We start from the raw sequence: 13,151 nt of genomic DNA, 5'->3' as shown, positions 1-13,151 counted from the left end.
GTCTGCCTGCCTCCTCCCCCTCAGCTGCCCTACAGCTGAAATGGGGGCAGCAGGCGGACCTTTTCGGCAGCAGAGCCTGCATGTGCCCAAGCCACCATGTCACTCCCAGGAGAGACGCGTGGGTCGGGCGCACTGCAGCCCCATGGTGAGTGCCGCCCAGGATCTGTCACCCACCTTAGTGGTGGCACCCAGGGCAGAGCACACCCCTGTTGCTCCGCCCCTTGTACCAGCCACCACAGCAAGCCAGGAGGGATGCTGAGTGACCAGAGAAGCCCCCTCCCCTGGCTCACATCCTCTGCCAGTGGCGTAGAGTGGGGGGGTACAGGGGCAGTTGCCACTGGCACAAAATTTGTTAGGGGTGCAAAATTTGAATACCTGGTGCTGCCTCAATACAGCTGTGAGCTTCCATCACTGGGCTCCACTGAAAACAGCTTCTCCACGTGAACCAGGAAGTGACCTCTCCAGATAACAGAATGGTTCTTCTTTTCTTATCTCCGTGGGTGATACAGTTGAATGCACATGTGGACTCTGTCCATTTCCCTCCCTCCCACCACCACCACCCTCCGCACGGCCCTGGGCGCTGGCAATCCACACTACACCACTGTCCTCTGCCACTGATGGGCTGCAAAGGAGGACCACTCAGATGCCAAGCAAGCAACAGACAAGTGGATATGGGACGATGCAGCCATGTAGGGAACCCCAGCCTTAATATTTCCACCCAGACATTGCTGGATGAGAACCTAAGAGGGACCATTGATGGGAATGGGGTGGTTTGGACTGCCACAAAGCAGACAGGTTACAATGAGGGTGAACTAACTAATTACAACCAAATAATAAGGGGAAAGGCTATTGAGGAAGTGGGAAGGGGGTGGAGGCTATTGATGGCAACTAGCCATGACTGATAAGCTGCGCCTTCGCAGTCGGAGGCAGAAATGCTTCCGAATACCAGTTTCTGGAAGCTGTAAGAAAGGAAGAGGGCTGTTGAGCTCAGATCCTGATTGCATGCTTACCAGCAGAGACATCTGGTTGGCCACTGTGAAAACAGGGTGCTAGACAAGATGGACCATAGGCCTGATCCAGCAGGCTCTTTTTAGGTCCTAACGAATACAGGAACCACAGCAAGGGGGAGAATCAGCCAAGTCCCTCCACATGCGCACTGAGGCACCCCAGAAACATACTAGGAAAGTTCAGCTCGACTGACATTTGAAGGCGACCCTCCGCAATCGACACTTCCTGAAGCGCTACTCAAAGTGAAACACAGCCACCCTTTGAAATTTGCACTTCTCCAAATTTCATGGCACTCCAAATGACGCATATTATGTGTCAGGAGCAGGTGTGTTGAAAAGCAACATACAGAACTGCATTACGTTAGGGGACACGGCTTGCACAAATATATCCATTTTGACAGATCCATCCACTCCTCCTGCAGAGCAGAGCCACGCCTAGAGTCTTGCTCCAACGCCGCATGAGGCACGGAAGGCAATTTGTGACGCTGAGTGACACACGACTCTCTCGTGCAAAACAGACAAAGGCAGGCTCAGATGTGCCTTGTGCCTGCCTCCTTGCCCAGGCATCCCTGACACACTCACAGCCACATCTGGGCACGGACGGCAAACAATTCGTTTCCTCCTGACACAAGCCGGACTGCCCCACTGCTGTGCTGTGCCATCAACACAAACACACACATGCCACAGGAAAATCTCAGCAGCGTCAGGCTGCCAAAGGAGGCGAGAAGCATGGGAAGGCTGAAAACAGGACCTGGGCAGCAGTAGTGAAGCCAGGCACCTCTTGCTATGTCTTTACCTGGTATCTTGATTTGCAGACTGCCCTCCATCATTGAGAATGATCCCAGGGCCAAGAGCAGCCTCTGGCCCATGGGAATAGTGTTGCGCCTACAGCCCTGCAATGGTGCTTACCAGATTTTTTTGGGGGGTGCACTAGCCAGAGCACCAGACCAGCTCCTGGAATGCGCCCCAAAAGGCCTAAGCTCACTGCTGCCCCTCTACTGCCCTGTTGGGAGGGGGGCAGTGCAAGACCATTACTCCTGCCCAGGGTCAGTTTCCAGAATATCATAAAACCAAAATGTACATTTGTCAGAAATCACTTTTGGGAACTCCCTGCTGGGTACAGCCAGGTGCCTTTGCTGTACCTGGGGCAGCAGGCAGCACACAGATCACAGAGTCGCAGTCTTCCCTGCAACAGGGAGATGGATTGCATTTCTACTTAAATTACAGTGATCATTTCTAAATTTGCATCTAGGCATGTGTGTATAGATTCATAAGAAATCAGTTGTTTAGTGTGGCTTTCATGATGTGCTTAACTATCTTTTTTTTTTTTAATGAGTTCCCTGCTTTTGATTATTTACATCCTTGGCATCGCTCCTATGTTTCATTTATTTCAACTGATGTTCTTCTTGTTTGCACCTTTTTTTAGTTTTTTATTTATACTTTTCAAATTTATTTCATTAATTCTACAATCAATTTCACATTTCAAAATCTGACTTCCTTCCCCTTCTTTCTGCAGTTCCTTAAATTTTATTTTTCAATATCTTTGGCATATCCAAATTCATTTGACTTGCTCAATTATCTACTGTAAATATATACTGTTATAAGGCTGCAGGTTATCTTGTTTGCACTTTTGACTCTGCATTGCTATTGATAAACAAATTCTTGCTGACAAACGAACAAGAAACCTTGCTTGGTTTTATATTGCTCGGGTTTTTGCCTTAGCACAAACATTATGAGATGGAGCAGTGCAAGTTGCAGACCCACAGGCTTCTCCGATCTCAAGGGCAGGGTCCCTATTCCTGTCCACACCATCCCTTTTCCCCTACTCACCAGGATGTCGGTACTCTCCCTCCGAAGCGACAACTGCTCCAGGCGGTCGAGAGAGGGGGTGCTGGGGAAGGACGGGCCAGTGCCCGCAGGACGGAGGATAGGCAAACTCAGCGACTTGAAGTCCTTCACTGCCTGCTCCACTTTGAGTTCATCCCCAGGTTTGGCTGCAATGCAGAAGAGGAGGCCATGGGAGAGGTCTGGAGGGCAATTCTGGACAGAGAGGTCCCTCTCATATTGCCAAAGAGGCTTTCCCAACCTGGAGCCCTCTGAATGGGCTGGATGGCATCTCCCATCAGCCTCAGGAGAGACATGCAGCAGCCTACCTTTCACACGAAGGTAATGTCCTCCAAACCGGTAGGCCTCGAAGTTGAGTGAGAGGGGGGTGTTGGACTGGTCCAGGTAAATGTCCACTTTAGACAGGTCGATTCCCTTCCTCTCAAAAACCGGCAGCAGCACTTCACTGGGTTTTAAAAGAAAAGAGAGAGAACCAGTAAGTGGCGCTGCCAGTTAATCGATGTGTTGGAACTAGCTTGGGCTCAGAATGCCTGGAAGGCCGTAGCTCCCATTGCAAACCTGCCTGGGTGCTAAGATTATTGGGTCAGAACCTTCTCTTGGTCCCATCAACACTAGAGGCACGGCCGGCAGTGAGATGAGATGTGGTGGCTCCTAAATTGTGGGATTCCCTCCTGACTGGCTCCCTCCTTGTTATCCTTCTGCTGACAGGCTACAAAGACCTTCCTGTTCAGATAGGTGTGACCTTGGGGGCAGTTACTTACTCTCAGCCTAACCTTGTTTCCCCACACCCGTTTCCAAGCAGGAGCTGCACATCAGAGCGGTCAGAACTTCAGCAGCAGAACTAGCCAGACCTTTGCCCTCTGAACATCAGGTGTTGGGAGCAGGTTAGGATCTTGCGCTGAACTGATGGGCTCAGGATTGCTGGAGCTGCTTCCAGGTGAGGTCTTGGACCCACAGAATCCCACCTTATGCTTTCCTGGGCTCCCAAACACGAGTGAAGCCCCCGCCCAGCTGGCACCCCAGACCAAGCTGCTCTCTGCCCTCCTTACCCCAGGGACTTCTTCTTCATGGCTGGCACGATCTCTGTCTCAATGTCCACGTTCAGATCAAACTTCAAGGTGAAGCATTCCTTGCTAGGGTCCTGCGGGAGAAATGCAGGAGCATGTCGGCCAGAATTCAAAACAGTCACCAGGCCTCTGTCCCACCCCAATTTCCTAGCGCTTGGAGGAGGACCACCAGGGCACATTCCCACCCCTCTGCAGGGCATCCAAAGAAGCCTCTGTGACTTCTAGGGTCCTGCGCAGGGTGAGGCCAGACCCAATTCCCAGGGTTTCAGAGTGAAAGCAAGGTGCAGTCACGGAATGAGCGCAAGTGGCCTCCTTACATCAGTGTGCCTCCTGCGAGCCTTCTTCTTTGGCAGCTTCAAGGCTGAGCTCTTCCTGTCCCTGAAACAGACCAGCCAGCAGACAGAAAGGAGTTAGAAGGTCCCCCTCATATTGCCCCACAACAGCAAGGGAAGGCAGGCACAACTTTCCCCTCTGATGCAGGAAACGTTCTGCCCCACCAGCTCCCATATGGTTTACAAACGCCTTTGCAGAATTCCTATCAAGCTGACCAACGTGTCTACTGGGGGTGTGCAATACAGCTCCTGGTAGATTGTGTGCAATACAGCTCCTGGTAGATTGTACCAGGGTTTTTTGTTTTTTGTTCAAAGTAGATTTTCAAACGGCACAAATTCCCCATCAGACACCCCACACTAAGAAAGAAAGCCAAATGAACCCAAATTGCAAAAACTGTTTCAGCTTTTAAAACACCTGCTGGAATAGTTTTTGTTCAGTCCAGCAATTGAGAATGCGCCCTTCCACAACTGTTAGCTTTTTAAGTATGATTTTTATGGTGTGGGGTTTTGTTTTGTTTTGTTGTATAATTGTAAATCGCCCTACTATTCCCCCCCCCCCTTTAATAGATCGCTAGCTGTATGTATACGTATAAAATAGTGCACCAGGGAAAAAGCTAGACTGGACCTTTCTTCCCTGAGACACTAGTTTTCTAAGTGAGGGGAGCTCTCCTGATGTGAGCACCTCCTGGGCCGGCCAGCCCTCCCCTCCACTCACCCTTTCCCATCAATCAGCCCTTCGTCTTCCTCCTCCACATCTGAGGCAGGGCTGGTGCGTGGTGGGCACGACCGTGTGGAAACGTTCCGGGCCAGAATAGAACCTGGAAGGGAGAAAAGCACTGAAGACATAGCCCATGAAGGATCCAGCCCTCACTGTGTTGCCCGGGGGTGTGGGGTGTGGAAGCAACCCACTGAAGAGCACACCAGCTAAGCTGTTTGGAAAGAGATCATAGAATTGCAGAGTTGGAAGGTACCCCCCCAGGTCATCAATAATAATAATAATAATAATAATAATAATAATAATAATAATAATAATAATAATAATAATAATTTATTATTTATACCCCGCCCATCTGGCTGAGTTTCCCCAGCCACTCTGGGCAGCTCCCAATCAAGTGTTAAAAACAATACAGCATTAAATATTAAAAACTTCCCTAAACAGGGCTCCCTTCAGATGTCTTTTAAAGATAAGATAGCTGCTTATTTCCTTCACATCTGAAGGGAGGGTATTCCACAGGGTGGGTGCCACTACCGAGAAGGCCCTCTGTCTGGTTCCCTGTAACCTCACTTCTCGCAATGAGGGAACCGCCAGAAGGCTCTTGGTGCTGGATCTCAGTGTCCGGGCTGAACGATGGGGATGGAGACGCTCCTTCAGGTATCAGGACCGAGGCCGTTTAGGGCTTTAAAGGTCAGCACCAACACTTTGAATTGTGCTCGGAAACGTACTGGGGGCCAATGAAGGAATGGTGTTATGTGGTCCCGGCGGCCACTCCCAGTCACCAGTCTAGCTGCCGCATTCTGGATTAATTGCAGTTTCTGAGTCACCTTCAAAGGCAGCCACACGTAGAGCACATTGCAGTAGTCCAATTGGGAGATAACTAGAGCATGCACCACTCTGGTGAGACAGTTTGTGGGCAAGTAGGGTCTCAGTCTGTGCACCAGGTGGAGCTGGTAGACAGCCGCCCTGGACACAGAATTAACCTGCGCCTCCATGGACAGGAATCACTGCTAAAGAATCCCTGACAGGTGGCCATCCAACCTCTGTCTAGGAACTTCGGACAAGCCCTGTGAAAAGAAGGCCGTGCCAAGCTGCCCTTGACCCAGCCGCGTGACTTGGGCTTTTCCCCTCACCTTGCGGCGGCAGGTCAAAGCGGATGTGCCCGTCAAAATGCATGGCACCGTGGAAGCGTCCGTCACACGCTTCACACAAGTGGAGGGGGCTGTTGTGGTTCAGCTGCTGGCACTCGGCGTGGTGGCATACCTGGCAGAGGGAGAGGGGGAGAGGGGAGAGAGAAACAGCAAGGTCAAGCCGGGGACCAAGAGGAGAGGCATCTCCCTGATGCAGGGTTTGGATTTCCAACATCCATCACCTGCAGGCATGTTGGCAGCAGAGCTAACGGGCCAGCGGTGATGTGAGCCAGAGTCCACAGCTGATTCCCTGCTCACATTTTAAGGGGCACCTTGCCCTCCCCTGACTGATGCTGCAAAAAGGCAAAACCTTTTGCAAAATGATGGGTTTTTGCCTGTATAGATGCAAATGTAGAAGCAAGCCAGCCTCATTCTCCTTCCTAGCCATTCCAGATTTCTCCAATTCATTTCCAACCAGGATCAGCCCAAATTAGTTTCTCTTTGATTCGTTTACTTCTCCCCACCACACGTTAATTTCAAGGTTTAAAGGCTTGAACATGGGTAGGCAAACTAAGGCCTGGGGGCCGGATCTAGCCCAATCGCCTTCTAAATCCGACCTGTGAACGGTCCGGGAATCAGCGTGTTTTTACATGAGTGGAATCTGTCCTTTTATTTAAAATGCATCTGTGGGTTATTTGTTGGGCCTGCCTGGTGTTTTTACATGAGTGGAATGTGTGCTTTTATTTAAAATGCATCTGTGGGTTATTTGTGGGGCATAGGAATTTGTTCATTATTATTTTTTTCAAAATATAGTCCGGCCCCCCACAAGGTCTGAGGGACAGTGGACTGGCCCTCTGCTGAAAAAGTTTGCTGACCCCCTGGGCTTGAATGAGGTGGGAGAATGGCATGCACCACTTTCCAACTGCAGGTGGGTTCTCCTTCTACATCATTCAGATGCACAAGTTACGGGGAAACGGTGGCTCCCTTTGCATTTCTCTTTCTTTCGCAAATTCATCTGCAATCCAGATTGTCGGCACATCTCTCCGTTCCTCCTTCTCTTCCATTCCACTGGGCGATGGATCTCCCTTTGGCTGCCTGCACATCTCTGTGCAAACCCTCAAGCTGTTTTGGCTCCCTTGTTAGCTCACCGTTTGGAAAAAGCCGGCCTTTCACGCCCTGCCACCCACGTCCCAGCCCCTGTCACAGGAGGGGTACCTGAGTCCTTCGTGCCTGAAGTAACGTGAGCCACCCCACCCCCCGGGGCTCACAGAGGAGGCTGCCGGCGGCCCTGGCCTACCAAACTCCTCCCCACACAGGCGCCGGAAGCAAGTGTCTGCAGCAGAACAATACAAGAGCGGCTACAAGGTTTCCTCCGATTGTGAGGGACACCCTGGATGCCTGCGGCTGCTCAGCAACCCCAGAGAGCTATTTTTAAGCACACATCCGAATCGGGCTGAGGGCTGCCTGATGCCCTGTGACCTCACGTACAACAATGGCACAAGCACAGAAAAAGAGGACCTACTGGACCAGGTCAATGCTCCATCTAGTGCAGCATCCTGTTATCACAGTGGCCAGCCACTGGGATGCCATCAGGCAGGATCCAAGCAAAACAACCCTCTCCCCTTCTGGGGCTGCAAAAGCATCACTACCTCTGATGGGCTACGGCCTCCTCTGTCTCAGATGTGCTTATATCAGAAGTTGTGACCACAGTGCAGCAGACAGGAATTGAATCCGGCACCTTAGGGAGCTGGAGATGGCAGATTGATCCAGGAGGGGGCAGTGCAGCCCAGCTACTGGAATCGCCTCTGCTGAAACCTAAAACCAATATTTAAAAATGCTTAACATTTCTGTTCTCATCCCTGTTTTGAAGGTGAAATGTTGGTGTCCCAGGCTAAAATCTGAGCGCTTTGGCCCTTCTTAGCAGTTCAAATATGAAACCTCATAAGCTTTCGGCAAACTACTGAACACCATTGCATGTCAAATGTCAAATGTGCCATTGCAGGTCAGTTGTCAATTCAGTCAAATTCCTCAACACCAAGCCATGCCTACCTTTCCTACACTGGCAAATGTTGAAAGCAGCATTTGATTTATTGAAATACAGAAAATATTTAGCAACTATTTGAAGGTTTGGCTAGAAATTGGCTAACCGTTTGTTTTTTGTTTTTGTTTGTTTTGGTCTGTGAGCCAAACACTGAAGGGTCTGTCAGGTTTGGAAATTCAGATTTTTCACTGTCAACCCTGAATTTGAAATTTGCCATTTGTATTTTGGACCTGAAGCTTATTATCAAAACTGAAGTGAAAGGCAATGATATAACTTCTTCAGCTGTCCAACATTCACTGCTACTGAACTACTACTGTGGCTTGACAAAAGACTAGGTCAACCTCCTTTCCAAAACCTTGAGAACTACACTCTTACTTTATTTTAAAGGCACTTGTTTTATTTTGCACCGAGGTAGCTATCGGATGCTGCCTGAAGCGTTGCATAATCTCTGTGTGATGAACAAGGATGCTGACCAGACAAAAGCCCACAGAATATTCACCCTCAAAATCGACAAAGGCGAGCTTGAAAGAGACCCTCTGTCAGGGCACAATCATTTCAAATCCAGCATTCGAGAACCAGCAGGTTTCCTGTGGCTTGTCACCAAGAACAGTCAAGGGATGAGAAAGGCCCACCCACACTTCATTTTGCTGCCAGTCTCTGATCACAGCCAAACTTCCCAGATCTTTTCTGGAAGGAAATACCTTGCAGGGCCTCTCTTCCATCTTCCCCAACACAGTTTGGGCCACATCAGAGTTCAAGTTCCAGCCGCCTTCATGGCAAAGGCCATAGCTCAGCGGTAGGGTATCTGCTTCGCATGCAGAAGGTCCCAGGTTCGATCCCCGACACCAGCTCCAAGCAGAGCCAGGAATGTCCCCTGCCTGAAAACCCTGGAAAGCCATTGCTGCCAGTCAGTGAAGACAATATTGAGCTAGATAGACCAATGAATGGTCTGACTCAGTATATAATGCTCCTATGCTCCTAACTGATTTCATCAAATGCTGTGCACCCCAAACTTTGTACTGCCAAGCTGCAGTCACAGACGTTTTGCAGTATGCAATTCATGTCAGCCTGGATAGCTCAGTTGGTTAGAGTGCAGGGCTGGTAACACCAAGGTTGCAGGTTCGATCCCTGTTTGGGACAGCTGCATATTCCTGCATTGCAAGGGGGTTGGACTAGATGAGCCTCAGGGTCCCTTCCAACTCTGCAATTCTGTGTTTCTATTTTGCCTCTATCCTGCCTTCTCTCCAAGAGCGTTTCTCTCCCCGTGCCCACATTTTATCTTCACAACAACCCTTTGAGGTAGGTTAGACTGGGAGAAGAGTGACTGGCTCAAAGTCTCCTAGTAAGCTTCATGGCTGATTAGGGATTTTGAACTGAGGTCTCCTGGATTCTTCCCCGACTGTAAATAGTGCCCACACTTCTCCTTGGTTTTTTTCTTGCTCTGGAAGATAGGACCCAAACCAATGGATTTAAGTTACAAGAAAGGAAGAGCTTTCTGATAGTAAGAGCTGTTCGACAGCAAAACAGGCTCCCACGAGAGGTGATGGACTCTCCTTCCTGGGAAGTTTTTAAATAGAGGTTGGATGGCCATCTGTCATGTATGATCCAGTTGAGATTCCTGCCTTGCAGGGGGTTGGACTAGATGACCCCCAGAGTCCCTTCCAACTCTACAGCTCTATGATATCCGAAAAGAGAATTGCTATTGCATTGGAAGCCATACAGATTTCCATGCTCAGATACGAGCGGGCAAAATGTACCGCAATTGTGTTGCAGGCCAGACAATTCAGCCACTCCACAGTTGCACAAAGCAAGGGCAGAAATCAGCATTCAGTGACCTGAGTCCACCAGCACCCATCTTTTACCAAGAACCTCAGGGTCCAGCCTTTGAGATACATTCGAAAACAGGCAGGCAATTCCTTGACAAAATACGGAAAGTCAGAGGGGGTCTGAGGAGAATTTCCTACCAGAAGGCAGCCCAGGAAGTGGAAGGGGGACAGCAAAAACCACCTCGGGGTCTTGGTCCTTCAAAGTACGGAAAGTAACTACAGTGGTACCTCAGGTTAAGTACTTAACTCATTCCGGAGGTCCGTTCTTAACCTGAAACTGTTCTTAACCTGAAGCACGACTTTAGCTAATGGGGCCTCTTGCTGCTGCTGCACCGCCGGAGCACAATTTCTGTTCTCATCCTGAAGCAAAGTTCTTAACCTGAGGTAATATTTCTGGGTTAGCGGAGTCTGTAACCTGAAGCATATGTAACCTGAAGCGTATGTAACCCAAGATACCACTGTAGACATATGCAAATGATCTTTATTTGCATCTTTAAGATGCAACTTTATTGCCTCGATTATTATCATTTCGGTGCCCTGTTGATACGTTTTCCGCAAAAGGTTTCCCCAGCGCAGGAGTTACTGCCGCCATTTTAAAGCTCCCCAGCATAACCCCAAACAGGCAGCCGGGAGTCTACCCGGTGCAGCGCCACACTTCCTACAGAGCCGATGTGATGCCTGTCTGTCTTACCAGGTGCAACAGCCAGGCCAGCCTCCCATCGCACTGTTCCTAGAGTGACACCCCTCAGACACAAACCAAGGCATCCAGGCAGGCTCCTGGCTGAAAAGCCAGCAGGCCACGTGGCAGCCCCCAAGTCCGAGCCTTGCTGAAAGCAGTCTCCTGCAAGGCTTTTCCTTCTCTGCAGTCGAAGCTGAGAGGGAGGGAAAGGGCCACCGAGCCAGCAGCTGAAGCAACAGGAAGCCCCGGAGATATGGGGAGTCAGAATCAGCAGGTGGCTCAGACGGGAGATGCAACACATTTGACCCGCTGGCAACCAGACATTGGTGGCAAATGCACAGAAAGGGCCGGAGACAGTGGAGGAGGAGAAAGAGGGAAGGATCGGCAGCTGCTGGCTTTTTCAACGGCCATCTTGAAAGCAAATGCCACTCTCCCGGCCGGACATAGAAGCCTCAGGTGCGACAAGGGAGCCTCCCCGGAGGAAACGCAACCGCTGGGAGGGCAGCAGGAGGCTGCCAGCCGCTCCAGCCCCAGAAACTCACCCCTAAGGCCCCACTTCGCCCCCAAGCCAGGTCTTGCAGACCGGGGCAGGACAGAGGGAGCCTGTCCCCAGCTGGCTGGCTGGCTGGCTGATTCATGGCTCCGGGAAGATTTGAAGGAGGCATCCCAGCCGTGACAAAGCCTTGACTAAGCAGGTGGGGCATCTCTGGGGCTTGCAGTGAGTAAGGGCTCGAAAGCCGCTCCTGCCAGGCTGGGCCCAGACAGGCCGCAATCCGCTGCCAGCGCAGGAGCCGTCCGGCTTGCTGGTACTTGCCTCTGCAGCGGCTGGGTCTGGCTTTCCCCTCCTCTCATCGCCTGTCTCTGCCAGGAAACTCTCCCAGCTGGAACCTAAGCCGGCAGCATTGAGGGGCGGGGAAGGAGGCACTCCCTCCCCCCCCCCCAGGTGAGCAGGAGCAGCGGTAACCAGCAGGGCATTAAGTTTCAAAAAAAAAAAAAAAAAAGGCCCCCCTCTCTTTTTGGTATGCTTTTTATTAAATTTTCTGTTTTACATTTTAAAACATTCATTTAAACAACCTTAAAATATCAATGACTTCCCTTCTTCTCTTTCCATGATTCATTTTACAAAACATATTTTACATAAACTAAACCATTCAGCATTCCATTAATACATCCATCAAAACTTATTTAGGCTGCTGAATTTATCTTAACGCTGCCAACGTTTTCAAGTGCCCCCCCCCCAATATATTCAATAAACATTTTCCCATCTTCTTTAAACGTATGTTCTTCTTGTTCTCTTATTCTATATGTTAGGTCCGCAAGCTGTTTAAGTTCCCATTCTTCTTTGGTTGGGACCTCGCTCATTTTTCCGTTTGTGTCAAGCTACATAGCAAACTGCCTTATGAGCATAAAAGAACATAAAAAGAGGACTGCTGGATCAAGCCAAAGGCCTATCTAGTCCAGCATCCTGTTTTCACAGTGGCCAACCGGATGCCTGCAGGATTTGAGAACCAATCCAGTCCCTGCTGTTTTCATCAGCTGGTATTCAGAAGCATTATTATTAGTAGTAGTTTTTAATGTGTGACATTTTAATATATTTTTAACCTTTGTTGGAAGCCGCCCAGAGTGGCTGGGGAAACCCAGCCAGACTGGGCGGTGTACAAATAAAAAATTATTATTATTATTATTATTATTATTATTATTATTATTATTAATTATTATTATTATTATTATTATTATTATTATTATTATTATTATTATTATTATTATTATTATTACTGCCTCTGGCTGCAGAGGCAGAGCAAAGCCACTGTGTCCAATAGCTATTGATAGCCCTCTCCTCTTTTAAGGCCATCCAGACTGGTGGTTATCGCTGCCCCCTCCTGGGCAAGTTTCATAGTTTACCCTCCCAACATTTCCCCTATGAAAATAGAGACGTCCCCTCCATTTCTCTGATGAGAATAGAGACACCCAAATGAAAAGTGGAACATTCCCGGATCAAATCGGAAACCGGGGCAGCTACTGTTAATCCAGGACTGCCCCTGGAAAATAGGGACACCTGGAAGGTCTCAATGCTTCTGAATATCCAGTTGCTGGAGACCACAGGAGGGGAGAGCAGTCTTGTGTTCAAATCCTGCGCTGGGGCTTCCCATCAGGACATCTGGTTAGCCACGTTGAGAACAGGACGCTGGATTAGATGGGCCTCCTCTGGCCTGATCCAGCAAGCCTCTTTTTCTGTCCTTACTTCCAACTGCTTTTCCTTGTTGCACACAAGTGAAGAGAGTGAAGGGAAGGGCACGGCCAGCCCTATCATTAGAAAGAGGGAAGCAGCTGCCTCATGAGTCAGTGGCCTTCCCCTATTCTCTCTGTGCCCCCTAAACTAGCTTGCTCCGTGCCTCTTAGGCTAGCCTGCCTTCCTCGGGTATACTGGAGGATGCCGTCGCCTTAGCCAGTGTGGAAGTAAGATTAAACTGCCTCTCCAGTCAGATTCTGTGCATGGAATGAGAGACGG

The 13,151-nt window shown here is 49.7% G+C and overlaps 1 protein-coding gene across 7 annotated transcripts in view; it reads right to left on the bottom strand.

Annotated features, from left to right (window-relative positions):
* The window catches only part of PLEKHG5 (pleckstrin homology and RhoGEF domain containing G5), a gene marked incomplete at its 3' end in the record, with an annotated part of 112,383 nt that overhangs the window by 36,318 nt on the left and 62,914 nt on the right, over positions 1–13,151 (bottom strand). For all 7 annotated transcript variants that reach the window (XM_081870819.1, XM_081870818.1, XM_081870817.1 and 4 more), the window contains 6 exons: positions 6,100–6,229; positions 4,967–5,069; positions 4,237–4,297; positions 3,902–3,993; positions 3,161–3,297; positions 2,838–3,001 (listed from right to left, as the gene is read on the bottom strand). In XM_081870819.1, the coding sequence (XP_081726945.1) occupies positions 2,838–3,001; positions 3,161–3,297; positions 3,902–3,993; positions 4,237–4,297; positions 4,967–5,069; positions 6,100–6,229 (687 nt within the window). The remainder of the gene's footprint in view (positions 1–2,837; positions 3,002–3,160; positions 3,298–3,901; positions 3,994–4,236; positions 4,298–4,966; positions 5,070–6,099; positions 6,230–13,151) is intronic.

The sequence above is a fragment of the Podarcis erhardii genome, assembly GCF_964252035.2.
Source record: "Podarcis erhardii genome assembly, chromosome: 7".
NCBI classification, from domain to species: domain Eukaryota; kingdom Metazoa; phylum Chordata; class Lepidosauria; order Squamata; family Lacertidae; genus Podarcis; species Podarcis erhardii.
The sequence above is the reverse complement of the archived record's forward strand: the minus strand, read 5'-3'. Positions and strand labels throughout refer to the sequence as shown.